Source organism: Phyllostomus hastatus, unplaced genomic scaffold (genome assembly GCF_019186645.2).
Source record: "Phyllostomus hastatus isolate PE091 unplaced genomic scaffold, TTU_PhHast_1.1 phas_scaffold_177, whole genome shotgun sequence".
Lineage (NCBI taxonomy): Eukaryota > Metazoa > Chordata > Mammalia > Chiroptera > Phyllostomidae > Phyllostomus > Phyllostomus hastatus.
Window position 1 is genome coordinate 582,123 of NW_025334012.1, and position 25,116 is coordinate 607,238.

A 25,116-nucleotide genomic window follows, 5' to 3' on the forward strand; every position below is an offset into this window, starting at 1 on the left:
ACAAGTGGTTATTGCCATAGCATCATTTCATAATTTTGCCTTTTATAACTGTGTACCAGTAAGAGATCATAGATGGTATTATCTGCTCTTTACTGACTTTACAGAGCAATAACAATGCCTTCTGGTATTGTCTTGGAATTTCTATGCACTATTACTTTTATTATTTACTAGCATGGTTCTGTAATGCTAGCAAATAATTTAACACATCCTTCCAAGTTCCATATGCTAATTATATGAAAGAGTAATTAGTTAAATGAAAGTGCTCATTACTTGGTCAGACAATAAGGACATATTGCACACCTATGACCAAAATGTTTACTTTACTTAGCAAACAATTTATTTTTGATAACTTTCCTAATTGCTTCTTTTACATCTTTGTTCCTCAGGCTATAGATCAAAGGATTTAACATAGGACTCACAAAGATATAAAACACAGCTACAATTTTACCCTGCTCCACAGATGTTTCTGAAGGGGGCCTCAGATACATGCAGAACAGTGTCCCATAAAAGACAGTGACAGCTGTCAGGTGGGACCCACAGGTGGAAAAGGCCTTGCGCCTTCCCTCAGCAGACCGAATACGCAAAATGGCTGTGAAAATGAAAATGTAAGAGATGAGAATCATGGTGAGAGAGCAGGTGAGGTTGGAACCGGCCACCACAAACATGGCCATTTCTTTGACATGAGTATCTGAGCAGGCAAGGACTAACAGAGGTGGGTCTGCACAGTAAAAGTGGTTGATTTCATTGGGTCCACAGAAGGAAAGACGAAGCATCAGAATGGTCTGGACAAGACCATTTGCAAAGCCATAAGAATAAGTAATCACAGTGAGAAAGATGCAGACCCTTCTGGACATTTTGCTACCATATAACAAGGGTTTGCAGATGGCCATGTAGCGGTCATAAGCCATCACTGTCAGCATATAATAATCTGTGATCACCAAGGCAATGAAAAAGTGGAATTGTATAAAGCAACCAATGACAGAAATGGTTTTCCTCTTGGATAAGAAATTAACCAGCATCTGAGGAGTGACATTGGTGGCATAGCAGAGATCTAGGAAGGAGAGGTGACTGAGGAAAAAGTACATTGGAGTGTGAAGTCTTGAGTCACTCCTGATTAGCAAGATCATGCTCACGTTGCCAGTCACTGTGATCAGGTAGATGACCAGGAACACCACAAAAAGGATAGGCTGCAGCTCTGCTCTATCTGTCAGACCCAGAAGAATGAACTCAGTCACCTCTGTGGAGTTCTTCATCGACATTGTGTTTGCTTGGTTTCAAAGGAAGTCTAAATGAAGGAACAGAGACTCATGCCTTTTGTCATTCATCCATTATCCCCATCATGTCCTCTGATACTTCCTCCTCTTCTCTCAAACTTGAAAATGCATGTGGCATAAAGAAGTAGCCTAGTGACCATGCAATTGATATTTTAAATATCTAAAATAATTTAGTTTCTTTACATAAAGGCAGTCATATTGTTCAATGCTTTACTGCAAAATCCATTCATAATTGAAAATGCTTTATCTTTTCTGCAAATCTTTATCACATTTGTTCACTTACAATTCTTTTACAATATCTTTAAGCACTGCTTCTCTTTATGATTGTAATCCCATTTTTTTTCAATATACCTTTTTGTAGTATCTAATGCATCATTATTGAAACTCATCTGCTCTTCATGGCTGAATGGATTTATGCCTATGGAACTGATATACGGCACACATTTCTGTAGAATCTGTCTACCTGCCCTCTAAACTCAAGTTTGTTTTCAAGTTGTTTCTTCACCCTGTAATGCATGTTCATTTTCCTCTAATCCCTAGTGAAACCTGGAAAAATCATTCATTCCTTTTGCCTACAATTTCTCATGTATAAAGTCTGCTTACTAATAACAACTTCCTTCATGTCAGAGAGTAAAAGTCAAAACTTTAGAAATATGTCTGACATGTAAGTACTTCCTAAGTTGTAGCTACTGTAATTTTTTATGAAAAATCCAGACAGTCTAAAAATGCATCACATTAAAGTGTGAGTTCCTTAGGAAGAAGGAGTGTGTCTAATCTGTAGCTATAGCCTCAGTAGCACCCAGACCAATGTTTTCCCAAGCAGAGGCAATCAATGGTTGTTGATGGGATGACTGTTCTCTTTGGTCTAGTTCTCTTCTCATTGTAAATGCTATTCCATTGTACATTTTAAATACCTTTACTCCGTGAATATTATGATATAGTAGAATTTAATTCAAGATAATTAGTAATTCATCAGAATATATTTCACTCATAATTTTATTTTATTGAATAAAATGTTTCTAAATTATGAAATGTGTTTTTCAATAGCTAATCTTACCTGAGAAAAAAGAATGATTTCCCAATGACAGCATGGATATAAAGAATCTGAAGTGTTTACAACAGAATTGTTATATAGAGACCAAATCCCTATGGTTCAATTATTTCTAACAGAAAGTCATTAAGAATATAAAAAATCACTACAGTCGTATTCTTTTGTACATCCTAAGCTCATTGAGGACATAATTTTTTCCCACTCTCCAATATCATCAGAGAAACATATCTCCCAAAATAAATGAAGTAATGGGATTCATTATTTATTTTAACTTATTCCTGAGTGTCTTAATATTTTTTGACTTGAGAGAAATATTAATTTCTCTTATTTACATCATGTGATATAAAATAATGAACAGTATAATGGGTTTGGAGTCTGGAAAACCAGTGGGAGAATAATTAACCTTAATATACCTTGTAATTTACTAATGCTGAGCCTTGTGATTTATATTTTTAATGAGAACAATAATAAATAGCTCCAGGAACATTGTGGATATATAGATAATATAGTTGTGCTGGTGATTCTCTCTTTGTCACCTTACATGTCTTTTCCTCGCTACCTTGCTTTGTCCACCTGGAATTTAACCTTTATAGACTGCATCAATAGAACTCTTTTGGTAACTACTACCCAGCTGAATTTGGACAATAAAAGAAATGAGCAGAATGTCAGAGGTGGAAGGAAGAGAATAATAGCTCAATTTCCTTCTTATTCACTATAGCTTCACAATAAAAGTGCTAGAGTGCCTGAGTCCTTCCAACAAACTTGTGCTGATATTGTTTTGGGAAGAAGATGACCAGTAACTAGCTCTAGCTCTCCCTAGTAACTAGTAACAATAGCCACTGCCAGGCAAAAAACAGAACTAGAAGTAGAAATATACCACAAATAGAAACATGTAAGTAAATAATAATTTTAAAATTAATAAAAGATATGAGAAAACTAGATTGTAGTTTATGATGCAAGGTTATTTGGGCTGAAGCTAACAGACAAGTGGTAAGGCAATGTCTTTCAAGGTAGGTGTTATTAGAAGAGAAACTAAATGAAGTGATGAAATGAGACACAGGTCTGAGGAAAGAGCATTCTCAACACAGGAACAGTATGAGCAAAGGCCCTGAGGTAAGGACGTGCTCAGAATTTCAACAGACATCTACAAGGTCAACATGGCAGGAGAAGAAGGACTGAAAAATGGTTGAAGACTGGAAGGGGGAGATAAGAACTGCCACAGAAGATCTTGTACCTTCTGGTAAAAAGTTTAAATTTTTGCACAAGTATGATGGAAATTCTTGGACTATTTTACCAAGGCAGTAACATGATGTGATCATGTTTATAAAAGATCGTTGGTGCCCTGGCTGGTGTAGTTCAGTGGATTGAGCTTGGGCTGTGAACCAAAGCATCACAGGTTCGATTCCCAGTCAGGGCACATGCCTGGGTTGCGGGCCACGTGAGAGGCAACCACACATTGATGTTTCTCTCTCTCTCTTTCTCCCTCCCTTCCTCTCTCTAAAAAATAAATTGATAAATTTAAAAAAATATATCATTTCAATTGTGGAAAAAGGAAATTCATTGTAGCAGCTCATATAAGATATAATTTTGTCTTAGATCTTACTGATAGCAAAGAAAATGCTGACAAGCTGTTTCAAGATTCAATATGTAATATCTGAAAGTGGAGTAGATGGGACTTTTAAATATAAAGTGTGACATCAAAGTATGACAAATTAAAATATGAATATGCAATATATATGAAAGATGAAATCAATTGGTATAAAAAGACATTATTGAGATAAAAGAGTATATTAGGTGAAGAAACAATACTTTGTAATTCTGCAATGTATACTATAATTGTATGAACTTAAAAAGACAGTTGTTGCTTTGGATCAAAGGAGATGGAAGGGACAGAACGCCAAATAACGGGGAGAAGTTAACTGCTGTTGGAGACTTAGTAATCTATGCGGAAAAAAAATGGAACCTGAGTAAATATACTACAAGCCCTGCAGAAGTAGATGCTACTGAATGAAGATTTGCCTTCACTGACAGTGGTAGAACCAGTCTACAGAGAGTCATCCATTCCTCCTATACCCTGATCAAGCATTTTTGTCATGATCAGACTGTGGCAGTAGACATTTTGAAAATGAAGGATTCCAATTCCATAGCTTAATTAGGGACACCTATGAGCTAAGTCAAATTCCATGTGTGCTATTCCAGTTAAAGTAGGAGTTGCTCCCACCCCAATTCCTAACAAACAAATAAGTCTAGCTTTAGGTAGCACTGAAGAATCTCAACTTATTCAGAAGCACAGTGCTTTTAAAGGGAAAAATAATAGCAGTTAGAATATTGCTATAGAACAGTTTTGAACCCCTGCTTCTTCCTACTTTTGTATTTAAGTCCTAACATTATTAAATAAAATCCTTTCACTTTAAATGACAGGATCTGGATGATCTTAGAAATATGCCATTTTTTTTACCCTGGCTGTTGTAGCTCAGTGGATTGAGCACTGGCCTGCAAACTGAAACATCTCCTGTTCGATTCCCAGTCAGAGCATATGACTTTGTTGTCCCCAACAACAAAGAGAGGTCCCTGGTTGGGGATGTGTGAGAGGCAACCAATAGATGCCTCTCTTCCTTGTCCTCTCTCTAAAAATAAATAAATAAAATATTTTCTAAAAAGAAATATGCAGTTTTTGTTTGTTTTCTTGCTCATAAAATTAATAGTTTGTTATCATAGAAAATTAGTACACAGATATAAAGAACAAGTCTTACTTTTTGTTAATCCCACCATTTTGCAAAGTTATCATAATGTTGTAAACTTCTTTTTCCACAAAAACCTATATAAAGTGATTTGCCCTTGCCTTAACTGGGAACTTCCTCATTTTACTGTCTGGATAAATTTAAATGCAAATGTCTATCATGTGACAGTCACTCTTCTTTATGATCCCACTGTTATAGGGGACCCAGTTATGTACAAGCAGCCTCTGTTCCATCAGCCAGCGTCCAGCCAGTTATTCAATTCAGGCTGGCCTCACTTTGCACAATGCTGTGGGAACTGAGATCCATGCTAAACAAGGACATGTTTCTAATCTGCACAACATGGTACCTTGCCAAGTGACGGCTGCCTGTGTTTAATGTATCACTAGCTTCCTTTTTCTTCGTTTTAAAATGAACATGACAATAAAAATCTCCTTCCAAGTATCTTTAATTGTTTTACTGTTGTTCAATTACAGTTGTCTGCATTTCCCCACCACCACCCCAGCCATCCAAAGTATCTTATTAGGCTTTCAGCACATTGTTAAAATTTGAATATCTGAGCAAAAGTATACAAACACTCATAAGACTCCTTGAAACATAATGTTAAATTGATTCCCAGGAAAGCTGCATATTATGTCTTTGCCTTAAGCCCTGTCCATTGTTTTGCACAGCTATGTTAACACGCCTTTGGAATGCCAGAGTAAGCTTCTTTTTCATACCCCTGGGAAATGTAACCACCCTCTAAGGAGCACAGACTCTTATTGAGTCAGTACCTGGCTTTCTTCCACTCTCATGTAATCTTCCTTATGTCCCTTCCTTAATTCCAAAGGTATAAATAAATTGCAAAACTGCCATTCTTCAGAGCATTTGAGATCCTGCTTCCTGGAAATGTCATCAGCATGGCTAAAATAAACTTTTACAAAAATTCTGTACAGGTTTGGATGCTCTCAGTTGACAACCCGATAAACATTTGAGCCATTTCAGGCAACTGTACTTTCTAAAAAGATTCACCCTTGACTGCATTGCAATAGCTCTAAAAGTATATAAATTTGAGGCTACGATGTGAAAAGTCTGTGAGAGAATAAATGAACCTATGTATGAGAAAGAGAGGGAGACCTGGAGGGCCAGGTCCATGTTAGTTTGAATTAACTTTGTGTTCCTTCATGGAAAAAGTCCTGAATACTCTGTTATTATATGTTGAAATCGCATCTGTGTAAAATTACATACATAGGACACTGAGATAGCATCTGTTTATTAAAATCTTTAGTTACAAAAAAGATAAAACAGCCTATTTTTAAAAGAATAAAACATTATCAAACAGATCCCAAAGTTTTCTAACACTGACTTTTTGAAATTGTGGTTACTGGATACTCTACATTTCAGATGCCAGAAGCAACAGTTTGTCTTCCAGCACCCTGCACCTTCAACTGCAATGACCCTTTCTTAATTTTAAAACTTTTATTGATGGTTTATTTTAGAGCCATGGAGATATGAAGATAAATATAAAGGGTTTTTTTTTTTCTTAAAGAGCTTTATCTATGTCAGGAAACAGTACAATGTATTTTATTATTTTTCTGTAAGAACTTGATTAAAGTTGCAATATCTCTAAAGTCAGAGAAATGGGCATGGGTCTGCTTTGGGAGGGACAACAGAGGGTCAGGAGAATCATAGAGGAGATACTACATGTGCTGTGTCTTCAAATATGAGAAGGTCTCCTGAAAAAATAATTAGATGAACAAGAACCATTTGATAACCAAAAATATGTGTTTTAATATTCAATGTCTGAAAAGCAGAATAAGGGAAGGTTAAATGTTTAGATCTTATCAAAAAACATAGGCAGTATCTGAAAGCAAAATTATTACTTAGTCTTTTTTAAGTGGCTGCTTTTACACTAGGATACACTAGTCTTTCAATGACAAAGGGATATGCTAGGATCACACCTAGTATATTAAACCCAATCCCGCACCGTTTAAAACATTTTCCGTTGACATGTCTGTGGTCATTTTCTGTAAGAAAATCTAGTCCTACTGGGGAGATAACCCAGTTATGAAAATACCAGTTAAACCAACTGAAAGCTTTAAACTTGTGCCAATTAAATTGAAGGTAGCAGTAAAATAAATATGTGTTGTTATTTGCTAAGGCATTAGGGAAAGAATGTCCAACTTGCCCTAGCTCTTTAAACTTAAACTGCTTACTCATTCAAAGATCAAACAACATGACACTGTGTCTTCAAGAATTACAAAGAATGTCTCTGCTAAGTCCCAGAAACTTCTGCTCCATCAACTTTATTTCTTGTTCTGTGATTCCCCCTTATATTTACACAGCAATTTGTTCCCATTATTCCCTCAGCAGTCTAAATTACTTGTCCAGGTTAAAAACATTTGGCTTTGGCACCTCTATTGGGATTAAGTTCTGATACTGTTTTCTAGTTTGTTAGGGATAAGAGCAGTCACTAAGCCTGGTTTTAGTTCTCTGATCATATTCTGGCTTACCCTACTCCTCATCACCTGTTCTCTTGAGTTACAAACACCACCATCTAATTACAGTCAACAAACAAAGACAAAAATGGAGTCATTCCTCCCACCACTCAATCTTTCTCTGTCCCACCTACTTTTTTACTAGGCTTTACACCTCTGAATAGGGACATTGGGTTATTTTCAAGCACATAGACTCAGTGAAATAAGTGGAATTTATACAGAATAATCATGTTCCCCATGATGCCTGGGACATTTGGTCCAAATCCACTATCAGAAAAAAAAAACAAACTTCATTGTAGAATGCAATGGAGCCACGGTGAATGAAGGTAAACTTGGTTATTTTTATGTTCTCTCAGTGCGCTAAAATTCCGTGCTTTGTGATTCTAAGTACAGAAGTGAAAAGAGGTTGTTTTAAAAATTTTTCCTAAAGAAGCTTTGACCTCCTTGTTTCTAAGACTATAGATGAGAGGATTTAACATGGGGATGACCACTGTATAAAACACAGACACCACTTTGTCTTGATCCATTGAGTAGCTGGAGCTGGGGCGCAGATACATGAACAGGATTGTGCCAAAGAAGATGGTAACCACCATCAAGTGGGATGCACAGGTAGAGAAGGCTTTGTGCCTTCCCTCGGCAGAATGGATCCTCAAGATGGCAATGAGGATGTAGAGATAAGAAATGAGAATAGTCAGAAGGCAACTCAACTCATTAAAACTGGCGAAAGCAAAAATGACAACCTCATTGATATGGGTGTCAGAACAAGAGAGTTTCAGGAGGGGTGGAGTGTCACAGAAAAAGTGATTGATGACATTTGAATGGCAGAAAGACAGTTGGAAGGTGAAGCCAGTGTGAATGGAAGCATTTATAAAGCCTGCAAGATACGTGGCCAACACCAGAAGGACATTAAGACGGGGAGACATAGTAACTGTGTAGAGAAGAGGCTTGCAGATGGCCACATACCGGTCATAGGCCATCACGGCCAACAGGAACCCTTCAATACCAGCAAAGGAACCAAAAAAGAAGAACTGTGTGGCACATTCATTAAATGAAATGACTGGATTCTCCACCCAGAAATTCACCAGCATATTAGGGGCAATAACAGAAGAATAACAGAAGTCAACAAGGGACAAGTTACTGAGAAAAAAGTACATTGGAGTGTGGAGACGTGAGTCAATCTTGATTAACAGGATCATGCCAAGATTTCCCAACACAGTGATGATATAGATGACTAGAAACATCATGAAAAGAAGAGATTGTAGCTCTGGATGATTGCTGAATCCCAGGAGAATAAACTCAGTCACTTTTGAATGGTTGCTCATACCTTTGCCTCAGAATGGGTCATTCATATGCTGTGATAAGAAAGAAATCAAAGAAATAAATTATAAAAAAAACAATACCAGGAAAACTGAATAGCTCATTCTTGGCTATAAGTAACATTGCTTCTAAGATGTCTTGGGAACATATGCATTAAACTTTTTTATTTTCTTATTGCAGTAAAAAAAAAGTTTCCTTAAATAAACTCAGTAGCCTATTTTGTTTAAAATGTAATGTGTGATACTCTGGTTTCTCTTCAGATCATATAAATCTTTTGCCTTTTAAAATGCAATGTGTGTATGCACATGTGTTTATGTTAAGTCTTTAATGATTGACCCTGGTTTGTCCATATCCTACCTTCTGACTTTTCTCTCCTCCTCGCTTGATCCTTTCATCTTCATCTGCTATTATCCAATTCCCTTGTTCTTTCATTGGCAATTAAAAATATGATACAGTGATACAGCTGAATATACTTGCTGTATCCTTTTCTGTTTCCCAATTTTCTGTTAAGCCCACTCAAGTCAAGCTTTAACCACATTACTCCACAGAAACTGCTCTTGTCAGTCATCAGGGATCCTTGTTACCAAACCCAGTGGTCAATTCCCAGTCTTCACCTTCTTAATCTGTCAGTAACATTTGACAGAGTTCATTGCTTACTACTTGAAAGACTTTCTTCTCTCATCTTCCAGAACACGAGACTTTGACTTTTCTTCCTACCTGATTTGCTTCTTTTCAGTTTTCTTTGCTTATTTCACCTCTTCTCCATGACTCTTAAGGTTGGAGTAGCTCAGAGCTCAGTCCTGATTCTTCTTCTCTTTCTATTTATACTCATCTTTTGTGGCCTTATTCAGTCTCATGGCTTTACATATCATCTATATACTTACAACACCTGAATTTAAATCTCCAGCCCTGACCTCTCTTCCACTCTCCATACCTATAATCAACTTCTTACTCACATATCTGCATTGATACTAAATAATAACTCAACATGACCCAGAATTGAAGTCTTTATGTTCTTCCTTAATTTGTTCCAAAAATTAAATCAATGACAGCTCAGTACTTCCATTTGCTCAAATGAAGACAAGTAAATATTGGAAAAATTGATCTCTTTTTCACACAATCCATCACTGTTCTAACAGATAATTATGTTGGTTCTATTTTCAAAATATCTGTATCAATAAGACGATTAGCTCCCACCACTTGAATTCCTACAACCAAGGCCCAAGCCAACAACATCTTCTTTCACTTAGATTATTGCAATAGTCTTTTAACTAATCTTTCTGTCTCTAAAATTAGTTAAATTCTTCCTTCCTAATCACTTTTAAATTTTTGCAGCCATTTCATAGAGCTCTGCTTTATGTGTATGTATACAAACACACATTACATATATAAAAAATATAAATTGATATAAATAGAATTATATTCTCTATGATATATATGATCCTATATGTGTATATACATATATAAATATGTATAATGAAGTTTGAAAATTATAAGCATTTTCTCAGTTTATACATATAAGAGCATAAAATTATTTTATTTAATGCCCTTCATAAGGCATTGTGTATGCCAGGTGTTTTGGCACTCTTTCTACAGAAAATTAATTAAACTTACCTGTTTTGCACACACATAAACACACTTACATACACACATAGATATACATGTATACATACATTCATATGTGTATGCATATATTCTCTGAAATTCTCTGAAATTCATTCTGTGAAATTTTCTGCTTCTAATGATTCTAAATTTCTTCTGAAAAAAATGTCACATTAGTGTAGTTGGTAACCAAAATTCACTGTTTCAGACATATTACAATTGAGATGTCTAGTCTTAACTTGAATTTTTTTGAGTCCTCTTGGAAACTTTCTGTATCTGAACACTGAGATAAATTGAAAATTAAATCATCTTACCTTTTGTCCTTAAGAAATATTCACTGGAAATAGTGGTGGTTACTAGTTTACTTTTGTTTTATTTGTTTTTTGGGAGAATACAAGTTTTCTGTCTCTTAATGTGAAGTTTATAGCTTTGATGAAAATGGAAGTGGCATAAAGGAATCAGCTATGATAGAATTAAGTCATGAATTCAACAAAGAGTAGAAAATGTTACTGCTGAATCTAAGCCAGAAGGTCAACCTTATTAAAGACATGATCATTCTCATGAGATTTGTTCTCTGTGGAAGTCTAAGGCTAGAAATGTGCTGATTCAAAATGAAAACATGCATTTATTTTTCACTGACGTAATTGAACTACATTCTCCCCTGGGAATCAAGTATACCCTGGGAGGTAACTTAGGCATTTAGAGAAATACAAATATTGCTTCAAGATCCTGAGATTCCATTGAACACAACAATGAATTAAATTGCACAGGATTGACCAGATCCTGCCTCCAAACTTCAGAATTCCATTCAAAATATGATCCCTACTCATCTCTACTAGAGTATGGCTCTCATTGCATTCATTAATTGATTCATTAAATAAATGTAGTGAATTTGTTTTATGAAGCAGACAATATCCTTGGTACTGGTAGAGTTGCCAACAAAATCATTCTTGTGACTTCCTCATGCAGCATGCAGTTGCAGTTGGGCAAGAACAGCTATTACAGGATCATATGAAAGAATGAAGTCCAAAGCCTATTTATGTCCTACAAGGCTTATGTGACCTGCTGATCCTTCACAACTCTTCTGATTTTATTTTTCTCCTACCATTTGCTCACTCTGGTCCACATGTATTTGCCTCCTTACCGTTCCTTTAGCAAACCAAGCAGAATCTTGCCCCAGGGTCTTTGTATTTACTGTAGCATACTTAGAATGCTTATTCACAGACATTCACATGATATTATCATTATTTAGATATAGCTGAAATGTTATTCCACAGGGAGCTCTTCTCTGACTTCACCATTCCCTATTCTATTTCCTGCTTTATTTGTATGCAAAGTACCACTCATATCCATGTCAAACACACACACACACACACACACACTCCTGTGCATATATGCACACACATTTGGTATAAATAATAAAGTCTCCCTAACTTAAATATATGTTTCATGAGATGAAGAAACTTGTGTTTTCTTGCCTGCTATATCTCCATTACATGTCGCATTTTAGATTTTTCATTAATAAATTTTTAAAATTACTTTATTATTGTTCAGTTACAGTTGTCTGCATTTTCTCTCCACCAGTCCCCCCAACCCCAGCCAAATCTACCTCCCTCCTTGCTTCCACCCTTTCCCTTGGTTTTGACCATGTGTTCTTTTTTTAATATATTTTATTGATTATGCTATTACAGTTATCCCATTTTCCCCCTTCACTCCCCTCTATCCTGCCCACCCCCTCCCACCCATATTCCCCCACTTTAGTTCATGTCCATGTGTCATAAGTTCTTTAGCTTCTACATTTCCCATACTATTCTTGCCCTCCCCCTATATATTTTCTACCTCTTGTCTATGCTACTTATTCTGTATATCTTTTCCCCCTCTCTCCTCCTCCCACTTCCCTGTTGCTAAGCCTCCATGTGATCTCCATTTCTGTGGTTATCTTCCTGTTCTATTTGTTTGCTTAGTTTGCTTTTGTTTTAGGTATGGTTGTTACTAACTGAGTTTAATGTCATTTTTTACTGTTCATATTTTTTATCTTCTTTTTCTAAGTCCCTTTAACATTTCATATAATAAGGGCTTGGTGATAATGAACTCCTTTAACTTGGCCTTATCTGAGAAGACTTTATCTCCCCTTCCATTCTAAATGAAAGCTTTGCTGGATAGAGCAATCTTGGATGTAGGTCCTTGCCTTTCATGACTTGGAATACTTCTTTCCAGCCCCTTCTTGCCTGCAAGATCTCTTTTGAGAAATCAGCTGACATTCTGATGGGAACTCCTTTTTAGGTAACTATCCCCTTATCTCTTGCTGCTTCTAGAATTCTCTCCTTCATTTTTACCTTGGGTAATGTAATTATGATATGCCTTAGTGTTACAGAGCAAACAATGGGGGGCCTGAGACGATATAAAGAATCCCCCAGGTCCATTATGTCTGCCACCAGAGGAAAGATGTCTCTCAATGCCAGAGATTTGTGAAAAGGAAAGGAAATGTTTATTTAATGCTATACAAACTTAAAGTAGGGTCCTAATGTCTTCACTAAAAATCCTAAAGTCCCTTAAAGCACCCACAAACAGACACAGTCCTTCCTTCCTTCCCCCTTTGCCCAGTCCAGAGTACCTATCTCCTAAAGCTGCGGGGGTCCCTACTCTGGCAAAGGCACGTGGTCCTCTCTCCCCAGACCACGGGAGTCCCCACTCTGCCAGAGCCGCGTGGTTCTCTCCCTCAGGGCCGCGAGAGTCTTCACTCTGCTAAAGCTGTGTGGTTCTCTCTTGCAGGGCTGCGCACGGTTCTCCTCCTTCAGGGCTGTGCATGGTTCTCCCCCTCAAATGGCTGCTGCATCTCGGTTTAAATCCCAGCGCCAATCTTCCTCTGAAGCCCCATTTCCAGCTCCTCTCACAATTGGCTACAGCTGCCAGATTCTGGGCAGGTGTGGCCCTGTGGTGTGGAGCCAATTATCTCCAGGATCTTCTGGATCTTATTACAGATTCCTATTTGAGGCTCCCCTCTTGGCTGCACCCTGTTACATTAGTGTGTTCCTCCTTGGGTCCAACCTCTTTGGGACTCTCTGAGCTTCCTGGACTTCCTGGAAGTCTATTTCCCTTGCCAGATGGGGAAGTTCTCCTTTATTATTTGTTCAAATAACTTTTCCACTTGTTGTCTTTCCTCTTCCCCTTCTGGTAGCTCTATAATTTGGATGTTGGAATGTTTAAAGATGTCCTGGGGGTTCCTAAGCCTCTCCTCATTTTTTTGAATTCTTGTTTCTTCATTCTTTTCTGTTTGGTTGTTTCTTTCTTTCTGCTGGTCCCTTACATTGATTTGAAACCCAGTTTTTTTCCCATCACTATTGATTCCCTGTGCATTTTCTTCATTTCTCTTATTGTAGCCTGCATTTGTTCATCTAATTTATGACCAAAGTCCACCAGTTCTGTGAGCATCCTGATCACCAGTTCTTTGAACTGTGCATCTGATAGGTTGGCTATCTCTCAGTCACTTAAAAACACTGGCTCTGGGGCTTTTAATTCTGTTTGAGCCATCTTTTTAATTTTATTTTTATTTTTTTTCTTTGGTCTGGTTGCTCCTGTCCTGTGTGAGGGGCAGAGCCTTAAGCATTCACCAGTGCGGTGCACCTCAGTCACTGGGTTGTGACGTTGTATGTGGGGGCTGGGTCTGAGAGGGAACAATGGTGCCTGCTCCACTCTCTGTAGGACTTCAGTCCCCTTTGCTTCCCACAAGCAAATTGGGCCCTTCTGGTGCTGGCTCCCAGGCAGGTGGGCTTGTGTACTTTCTCGGACTCTGTGCATTTCCCCAAGAAGCTCTCCTGTGAGGCTGAGAGAATCTCCCAGCCTCAACTTCCACAGGTGTTTTCAATCAGTGCCTTCAGGTTTTGTTTCCCGGTGCTGGGTCCCTGCATTGCACGGTCTGTGTCACTGCCCATTTTCGCTTAGTTTGTCTGTGCATGAATGTGCGGCTGTGGACAGCCAACTGCCTTGCATGCCTCACTGGGTCTGCTCATTGCCTCCCGCGCCCAGGGTCTGCCACCGGTCCATCAGCTGCCCCCTCACTTCTGGGGTCCACCAACTGCCATCTGGCCCTGTGCACCCGCATCTGCCAGCCACCACTTTTTCCTGCCAGGACCCCTTGACCCCTCGACCCCTCTCGGTAGGCTTCCAACTCCGCGCCTCCTTACCATTCTGGATGAATGGTAGTCAGACTTCCGTTCAGTTCATTTCTCTCAGTTCTGCTTGGTTTTTTTCTTTCTAAATTCTTGTTGTCCTTAGTTTTGGCTGCGCAAGGAGGCACAGTGCTACTACCTATGCCTCCATCTTGGCCGGAAGTCCCTGCATTTCATTTTAGATTACTTTTTTTGTAAGGTGAATTCTTGTGATGATGCCAGGCTTTGTTAAGTTTTCAAATTGGATTGAGTGAGTCTTTGAATTTTTTAGTTTTATTTTTTTCCCAAGATTGCTTGGTTATTCTGAGTTCATTGAATTTCCATATGAACATTAGGATTAGCTTGACAATTTCTCTTAACGATGATTCCACAGAATTCCGCTGAGAATTCCCACCAGTGGTGGGGAGGTTCTTGCCACCTCCGGGTTCAAGGAAACTGCCTGGGCAATGTAAGAGGTTCAGCCAAAGTCACTTATCAGGTGCATAATAGGGCCAGAACTCCCCACTCTCCTGATACCCTTCGCGGCCTGCCCGAAAGTGGGGTCCATGGAGAAAGACAGTGACCATGTGTTCTTTATAGCAGTTTCTGAAAACCCTTCTCCCTTCTGTCCCCTCCCCCTCCCCTCTGGCTATTGTTAGATTATTCTTAATTCCAGTATCTCTGGTTATATTTTGTTTGCATTTTTATTTTGTTGGTTATGTTCCAGTTAAAGGTGAGATCATATGGTATTTGTTCCTCACTGCCTGGCTTATTTCCCTTAGCATAATGCATTCCAGTTCCATTCATGCTGTCACAAAGGATAGGAGCTCCTTCTTTCTCTCTGCTGCATAGAATTCCATTGTGTAAATGCACCATCATTTTTTGATTCATTCATTTACTGATAGGCACCTAGGTTGCTTCCAGCACTTGGCTATTGTAAATTGTGCTGCTATGAACATTGGGGTGCATAGGTTCTTTTGGATTGGTGTTTCAGAGCTGTCAGGGTATAATCCCAGCAGGGGAATTGCTGGGTCAAAAGGCAGTTCCATTTTTAGTTTTCTAAGGAAATTCCATACTGTTTTCCACAGTGGCTGAACCAGTCTGCATTCCCACCAATAGTGCACTAGGGTTCCCTTTTCTCCACATCCTCTCCAACGCTTGTTTGTTAATTTGTTTATGATGGCCATTCTGGCTGATGTGAGGTGTTATATCATTGTGGTTTTAGTTTGCATCTCTCTGTTGGCTAGTGATGCTGAGCATCTTTTCACATGTCACTAGGCCCTCCGTATGTTCTCTTTGGAAAAGTGTCTGTTAAAGTCTTTTGCCCATTTTTTAATTGGGTTTTTGGTCTTCCTGGAGTGGAGTCGTGTGAGTTCTTTATATATTTTGGAGATCAAACCCTTGTCCAAGGTACCATTGGCAAATATGTTTTCCCATATAGTTGATTCTCTTTTCATTTTAATGCTGTTTTCTTTAGCCATGCAGAAGCTTTTTAATTTGATGAGGTCCCATTTGTTATTCTTTCCTTTATGTCCCATCTTTATGGAACATATCAGTGAAGATGTTGCTGCGTGGAATGTCTGAGATTTTCCTACCTGTGTTTTCCTCTAGAACTTTTATGGTGTCACAACTTATATTTAAGTCTTTTATCTACCTTGAATTTATTTTTGTGTATGGTGTAAGTTAGTGATTGAGTTTCATTTTTTTTGCACATAGCTGTCCAGATCTCCCAACACCATTTGTTGAAGAGGCTATTTTTACCCCATTTTATGCTTCTTCCGCCTTTGTCAAATATTTAATGACCATAGAGACTTGGGTTTATTTCTGGGCTCTCTGTTCTGTTCTATTATTCTATGTGCCTGTTTTTATGCCTCTGTAAAAACAGCAGGCTGTTTTGATTACAGTAGCCTTGTAATACAGTTTGATAACAAGTACTCTGATCCCTCCTGCTTTGTTCTTCTTTGTCAATCATTAATAAATTTTTAAACAGCTTTATTGATGTACACATATGTTCAAATTTATCAAACTGTATACAGTAAATGTGTGGGCTTTTTTGTATATGGATGAATGGTTTTTTAATGTATTATGAGTAAATAAAGATATAAAGGTTGTCTGTTTCCTTATTCCAAGCATAAGAATGCATAAGTATGATGCTAAGATGAAGTTCCTCCTCATAGTAGAAAAGGCATGATTATTTTATAGATGTCTGAGTACGATAACTAAAAAAGGAAAGCTAACTGCTTAATACTTCAATGTGTCTAAAGGCCCTAGATGCCAGATTGTCAATTCAATATACAAATCTGGAACTCAGGTTAGAAGTCAGGGCTGGAGATGTAGATTTTGGAATCATGGCAGACTTAAGTCACATAAGAAGTGGATACAAATGGAGAACCAATGTATCAGTGAAGCAATGGAAAGGATTAAGTCTTTGGTTCCAGCATGAAGAGGAGGAAAAGCCATCAAATTCCTGAGCAAAAGTGGCCATGAAGAGAGACAAAATCTAAAGGCTGAAATAATATAGAAACCCAGAACAGAGTATTTTGCATATACCGAAAGGAATTAACTATGAAAAGTCCTCCTGAGATAGCCAGTAAAAAATGAGACAGAAGAGCAATCTTTAGATGCAGTGGTGTTAAAGGCTAATATGTTCTTGACAAGATTAGATTCAAGCATACCATTGGCACGCGTCATGGGATATGAGAAAGCAGGGATGATGACCAGAGCACAATTATAAAGGGGTCAGAGAAGTAAGCTGGTGACTGGATGGAACTTTCAACCAAGGAAATTATTAAGAAAGGTTATATCAGAACATGTTTGTAAACAAATAAGGACATTTCAGTAGTGTTTGAGAAACTCATGCTTGGGAAAAATATAAATGTAACTCTGAAGTAAAGTTTATGGAAATCTCCAAAGATGTGAAAGAACTAGTCTTAGCTAGAAGCAGGGACACATTGTTTATTATGACAGGTGGGAAGAAAAGTATATGTATAAATATTTAGAGGTAGTAAAATGGGTATGATTTTATCCAAATGTTTATATTTTGGAGGATACAGTATGAGGCAAGGTTAGCAACAGAGTTAAGTGCTGAGTGTTTTTCTCCAACTACTCTAAACAACATAAGTGCAGGACAGAGTAAGAAACATTGAAATTTAATCAAATTAGGATTTAATCAGATGAGTATCAAGGAGAGAAAGTAGAACCATAGAATTGAGGGTAATTGAGAGTGAGTCATTAGACGATATGTCATGAGATCTCCATTGAAAATAATAAAATGTGGGTATGAGAGTAGTAAGAATGATCAAGTATCACTTTTCTAAGTTGATGAATAAGAAGCAGTTAAAGGATAGGTATTAAAGTAGATGAGTTAAAACAAAAAGAAACATGAAAGAAGCTGCCCACTGTGATATAGTTTGAATCTCTTTGAAAGAAACCTTAATTGCAATAGCCAAGATCTGGAAATATCCCAAATGCCTATCATTAGAGGAGTGGATAATAAAGTTGTGGTACATTTACACAGGGGAGTACAATGCAGCTATGAAAAAGAAGAAACTCTTACCCTTTGCAACAGCATGGATGGACCTGGACATTATTATGCTAAGTGAAATAAGTCAGTCAGAGGAAGACAAATAGCATATGATCTCACTCATATATGGAATCTAATGAACAAAATAAAATGATGAACAAAATATAATCAGAGTCATGGATGCATGGAACAGATGGACAGATCTCAGAAGAGGATGTGGAGACTGGAAGAGATTAGCCAAAGAACAAGCATGCATGTATGCATAACCCATGGACAGAGACAACAATGTGGTGAAGGCTGGGGATACAGTGTTAGGGGCTGGGTGGAGTAGGGCAAAGGGTGGAGAAATTGAGGACATATGTAATAGTATCAACAATAAATATACTACAAAAGTAGTTGAAAGGGGAAGTTATAGGGAGATGGGAGAACTGCTGAGAGTGAACAGAATGACATAACTCTTCCTCTGTGGCCTCTAACAAATTTTCCAGGGTGAGGGGATCTCACTTGGAGTATGTAGAGCACTGATGTTCTTCCTCCTCATCTGCAGTGGATGATGAAATGGGAAGAAATAGGAAACAAACATTTACCCAATTCCAATTCATTACTTAGGCCTTCTTCAATACATCATCTCATAGAAAAAATCTGCTTCCTCATTGCTCCAACATCAACAGTCCCCCACCCCCTACAGTGAATAATAAGATAAATAATTTAGTTTGATAAATGTTTACTGAAAACTGTGGAAAGATTTGGGAGGAATAGAGATAAAAAGTTAAAATATATCTATTACTACCCTCAAAATATCATAATTAATCAAAAAGTTAGTATAAAGTTACCCCCATTGTGGCTGCTGCAGCCATATTACTATAAGCTTGGTAGACACTTCTTTGTATCTTATTTAGTATTCTTGACAGCCTTGTGAGTGGAATAGTGTTATTATTCATAGCAATGCTGAGAGAAACTATCCAGATTTGCTTCTTAGAGTTGAAGTATTTATTTCTCCAGCTTCCAAGTTTAACTACACAGCTGAGTTCTGCTCTTGGAATTGTCCCTGTTTAAAGGATTTGGCATGCCCAAGATCATTCCCCTTCCCAGTGGGTGGCCCATATCCAAAACAGATCATTGTGGAAGTACAAATACCTGGGTTTCTTTCACAATTTTTACAACATTTATACACAATAAAATTGATATTAAGAAAAGATAAATATTAAAACTGGAACTTAAACTTAAGTCAGACAACTCCAAAAGTTTTGCTAATTTGCCAGGCACTGCCCTCCCCCACTGTGATGATTCATTATACAGGCCATGGATATACATGTAAGACATCAGATAAGTACAATTTATTTTTAACAATCTAGCACAAAAGAAAGAGCTTAAGCAATCAGAAAAAAATGATATAGAAACATTTTCTTTTACATAACAGGATGAGATATCACATGGCTTTATGTTATGCATTTCTCTAATATCTTTTTTAGGGCCTCTTTCACATCCTTATTTTTCAAACTATAGATGAGGGGATTTAGCATAGGGATCACTACAGTATAAAACACAGAAACAATCTTGTCCTGTTCCATTGAGTAGCTAGATGTTGGGCGCAAGTACATGAAGAGAATTGTCCCAAAGAATATGGTGACAGCCGTGAGGTGGGAGGCACAGGTAGAAAAGGCTTTATGCCTGCCCTCTGATGAAGGCATTCTCAAGATGGCAATGAGGATACACAGGTAGGAAATGAGGACAATCAAAACACAGCTGATGACATTAAAACTGGAGAAAGCCATGATCACAATGCCATTGATGTGGATGTCAGAGCAGGAGAGTTTGAGTAGGGGTGGGGTGTCACAGTAGAAATGATTGATCCTATTAGACCCACAAAAGGACAATCTAAAAGTCATTCCTGTGTGTATGGCTGCATTCCCAAAGCCTGCTAGGAATGAGGTAGCTACTAGGAAGAAGCAAATTCTCCCAGACATGAGAACTGGGTATAGCAGAGGGTTCCAAATGGCTGCATAGCGGTCATATGCCATCATGGCCAACAGGAAGCATTCAGTCCCCAGGAAGGAGCCAAAGAAGTAGAACTGGGCAGCACATCCATTAAAAGAAATAGCCTTATTCTCAGCTACAAGGTTCACCAGCATCTTAGGTGTAACAGAAGAAGAGTAAGAAGCATCAACAAAGGAGAGGCTACTAAGAAAAAAATACATGGGAGTGTGGAGACGAGGATCAATCTTAATTAACATGATCATCCCTAAATTACCCACCATAGTTGCCATATAGATTAACAGAAACAATACAAACAGGGTAGCTTGTAGATCTGAGTTGTCTGAGATTCCTAAGAGGATAAATTCTGTCACTTGGGTTTGATTTCTGCCTTGAACTTCTTTCACGTATCTGAACATTTGAGCTGCAAAAAGAGAGAAGAAGGAACATGGCATTTGGTCAGATGAACACGTGACAGAGCTATAAACATCTTTTTGTTGACATATACACACACAAATCCTATCAGAAGAGGGCAAAATGAAAAACATAGTAAACAGTATGTTGGACTTGATGTCAAGTCAAAAGGTCATATGTGAGTTCTAGGTGTGCTGTCTACCAATGACCAAGAAGAGTGACTTAATATCTATTCACTAATATCACTTCTGGCATTAACCATTTCTTGAATAATTATAGGAAAATCTCCCCTACCCCTCATGGAGGGAGGGAAAAAGAGAGGGAGAGAAACATCAGTGTGTGGTTACCTCTCATGTGCCTCCTATTGAGGACCTGACCCACAACCCAGGCATGTGCCATAGACTGGGAATTGAACCGATGGCCCTTTGGTTCATAAGCCAGCACTCAATCCACTGAGTCACACCAGCTGGGGCAGAACATCTTTAAAATGTACCTCTCTTCATTGTTTATGGTAAACAGATTAATTTATACATTAATGTACTCTCTAGACACAACTTCTGGAGAAAGAGGGAAAAATTAATTCTCAGTTTCTACCAACTATTCCTCCACAGTATTAATGAAAAGAATAAAAAGTACTGAAAGTTAATAAAAAGTAGTCAACAGTTCCAAACAAGAATAAAATAATTAAATCTTCTGGGCATGAGGGGAACCTTAAAAAGCAATGACCAAAGACAGAAACATAGGCTATTCCCATAGATAGCATTGTTTTAACTCAATCCTAATTTCCCAGGGCAGCATCAACAGGGAAAAAATGTCAGGTAAATATTGATAATTTTAAGTCATCCCTCCCATATTTAAAAAATCAGATTGTTAAAATGAGTAGACAGCTCAGATGAAAGTAATAGAACAAACCACTGCAGCAAAAACTTCTACCTAACGCTAAAGAAAACACCAGGAGTGGCATGAGGAATAGTCTGGCCACCATACTGAATCTGGAGAATAATTTAATAGCCGGTCATCTACATAGAAATAATATTCACCTTATGCAAGAAGAAATGAAGCCAAATACTTGGGAAGGGAGGAGAAAACTCAAAATAGATACCCATTCTAGATCTTCTGAGTGCTGATAAGATTATCTTTGCTAGAGGAGGTCAGTGGAGTATAGGGTTTTCTCCACCACTCACTGGTGAATCAGGGACTAGAACATAGGTCCCTTGAAGCCAAATTATTTGTTGTTCTTAAGCACTACATTCCCTCTTCCTTTATTTCACTGGGCAGATGTATAGACTAGATCCTCTTCCTTGGAATAGTCCTGCTGTATAAACTTCAAAGAACAGCATCTCCAGAAAGAATTAAAAAGAAAGAACAAATCTTGTCCTTTTATCCTCAATTAAAAAGTTTCCCCAAGAGTATTAATCTAACAAAAAGAGTGAAAAAAATAAAATGTCACAGATGTTTGTGTACATGTTAGACATATAAGGAAAGGTAATGATGAGCAAAGATGACAAGTACTAAAATGTGTTGATCATTTCCTGTACTCTACAAGCAGTGTGTTGTATATTTTTTCCTGCATTATTTTATTTAAATCCTATGAGACAGGCAATATTATAATTTTGTACCTGGGAAATGAGAAATACAAAGGATTAGTGACTCTTGCACAATTCACAGGGTTAACCTAATGGTGACTGATTTATACCCAACAGATGCACTAATACACACAGCAGTTCATATTGTAATTCTCAGAGTTTTGTTAATATATTAGAATACATTTAGTTACATTTTTTAAATCCATATATCTCATGAAGAGGAATATAATTACAGTAGCTGAAATTTTTTTGAATTTACATCTATTAATTAGCATTATTAGCAAAATGCCCTTTGTTTTACAGCTGGTGTCATGAATTATATGTTCTAGCCTCCCCTCTACTTTGGTAAGTACATTTCCTGCTTTTCTGCAGCATTCCTGGCCCCCGTGCTGAGATTTTACAGTCCGCCCTCTAGTCCAGATATTCTCGATCTGGGTTTTCAATTTCTAAGAGTTTGTGAAAATAATTGTGGGATTTCCTGAGAATTGCTAGTGTTTGCAAAGGCATTAAAATCATATTATTTACTGCTGCATAAATTTCTCCTAATGACTTAACGAATCTTGTAATAGCAATACTTTCTTAGCCCCTCAGTGCTCTTGAAATTTTGGAGTCTATGGGTGATTGTGTAACAGAGTGAAATGCTCAGTCTCTCACACTCAATTTTTGTTCCCGTGGCCTTCAGGCTAATAGCTTCTGCTTCATCTTGCAAGTAGACATGCTAATCATTAAAGGAAATCTGTTTGCAGCTTAAGTTTCACGAAAACAGCCCCTTACCAGAAGGTGCCTCACCTGAGGAAATAAGAGAAGCATGTACAAAAATAATGGTTACTTAGCAAAGATTTGCAGAAATCTCATGACAGGACTCACATCAACCAGAGTCCACAGACTAAGCACCTCAGATCCCCTCTGGTGCCCAGATATCTGTGGCCATCAATCACCTCTTGGCCTTCCTCTTTCTCACTTTCTTTGACATAAAATAAGTCTGAATTTTGTACTTTCTTTTTTATTTCTTATTTCTTTAGTGAATTTATTGGGATGACATTGATTAATAAAATCATATAAGTTTCAAGTGTACAATTCTATGACACACTACAATGAACCCAGAATACAATGAACTCTGTACATTCTTAAGATTCTCGGCACCTTCTCAATCAACAAATCTTTCCTTACTCCAAATTCTAGCATTTTGGGTTTCAAAGCATTGGACACATGGACTTTGGACCCGTAATAATTGCAGAAATTAACAGGATTGTGAATTTTTCTTCAGTTCAGTGAGGTACATGAATGAAACATTTCATAGCTTTTCCTTACCTTTTTTAACCACTGGACTTCTAGTTGACCCCTTTGCTTGTTCCTAGTCAATATCTAAATTCACCAAAACAGTTAGAAGCTGGGGGGGTAGAGCCTTCTTCTTAGAGATGGAACTCCTTCTAGGTTAAGCAGTAAGTACAGCTGGAATGGACTTTAGACACCATCCATTACAGAAATAGGAAAACTGAAACCCTTCACACCTTCCCTGTCATAAGAAAGTTACTCTGTGTTCAGCAGAGTTTGAGTCCTTCTTTCTCTTAGTTTTCCTTAAAGATAAGTATTCTAGTTTGTTATTTTATGCTAAAATACATTTTAACATAGAAAATATACTTTTGCAGAACAACTTTAATATTATTTGAAATTATTTATCATCACAGAGTCTCCAGATCAGACTGTGGAGTAGGCATCCTGACTTATTTTAAATAGGATATATTTCTTGTTCTTTAGTCTCTGGGGACTGAATCCCTCATGTTACCTCATTTTAATCTCTTTGTTTTCCTCTCTAAAACTAAGGAAATCAAATGTTCCTTTCACATTTCTCTCCTTTACCCTCAGGACACCTGGGCCCAGTAGAGAGTGAATTTTCAGTCCTATATTCCTAACCACTATTAAGCATCCTTTTTCTATCTCCCCTGATAGTTGGTCATCTGGCCCCCTAAGAAGCACGGAAAGAATCAACAAAACAGCTGGTTCATTCTACCTCTGGTCTTGCCTCCTATAAGGACTCTGTGTAAATACCAGTTATATCACCTGGATCACAGTAAAGAACTGATTATAGGAGGATCAGGGAGATAGGGGGAACAAGGGTTGTCTTGGCATTCAGTTCTGGCTCTGAGTCTTACTAATCCTGTGACTTCTGATATTGCACTGAATCTCTTTATGACTTAGCTTTTCCATTTCTAATTGAGAATGATAATGCTTAGGATGACTCTGATAAAATAAGTGAACAAATGTGAGTTACCATATCAAATGCATATGGATAGATGATTAATAAAATGAGTTTCCCCTACCTTGACACTATTCCTAACTGTCCAGAGTAAGCAATAGCTATCAGTTTATGTAGGCTAGATCGAGACTTACTAGGTTCTTCATTTGCCTTACTATATCATTCATATAAAAGACCCAGGGTCAATATCTGAAGATGAGGTTCTGTTTATTTTCAGAGGACTCAGACACCATTACCCCCCACTTTCATCCCATTCTTAGGTCTCTGGACTTAGGCCAAATTACACTACAGGCTTCCCTACTTCTTCAGCTTGCAGATGGCAGATCTTTGGACTTCTTGGCCTTCGGAACCATTGAACGATTCCTATAATAAATTTCCTCATATCAGTTTATCTATCTATCTATCACCTTCTGTTGATTCTGTTTCTCAGGGGAACCCTAACATAGCAGTCTTGTTGGTTTCTAAGAGAAAGAGTGAATCAGAAGTATTAAGGGTGGGTAGGTAGAGTAACTAATGTCTAACTTGGCAGATTAAACCACCTCTTAGTTGGAAAAAGTTACTTAAAATCCAACACCTAGAATTTCAAGGACAAGTTCTCAATGAAGCTGGTGTTTTCTTCTGGGGATATTATGAAAATGTATGGTTGTCACAGTGATGGAGGTACACGTGGCACAGAATCTGGGGATGTAGGGGAAGATGCTGAAAGCCTTCAGGGTGCAGCACAGCCCATCACAATGAAGAACCATCCACACCCC

General features: G+C 37.8%; 3 protein-coding genes across 3 annotated transcripts; all 3 read right to left on the reverse strand.

Moving 5' to 3' along the window:
• Positions 1–320: 320 nt before the first annotated feature.
• Positions 321–1,259, reverse strand: LOC123831478 (olfactory receptor 1030-like). Its single transcript, XM_045858359.1, has one exon. It carries the CDS (start codon positions 1,257–1,259, stop codon positions 321–323), a length of 939 nt encoding a protein of 312 aa, XP_045714315.1.
• A 6,209-nt stretch (positions 1,260–7,468) lies between these two features.
• On the reverse strand, positions 7,469–8,862 carry LOC123831432 (olfactory receptor 1020-like). The gene is made up of 2 exons (XM_045858312.1): positions 7,974–8,862; positions 7,469–7,584 (listed from the first exon to the last, which is right to left on the reverse strand). Exons 1-2 carry the CDS (start codon positions 8,860–8,862, stop codon positions 7,469–7,471), a joined length of 1,005 nt encoding a protein of 334 aa, XP_045714268.1.
• A 10,707-nt stretch (positions 8,863–19,569) lies between these two features.
• On the reverse strand, positions 19,570–20,523 carry LOC123831433 (olfactory receptor 5AP2). The gene has a single exon (XM_045858313.1). The coding sequence runs from the start codon at positions 20,521–20,523 to the stop codon at positions 19,570–19,572; it is 954 nt and encodes a 317-aa protein (XP_045714269.1).
• Between the last annotated feature and the right edge of the window lie 4,593 nt (positions 20,524–25,116).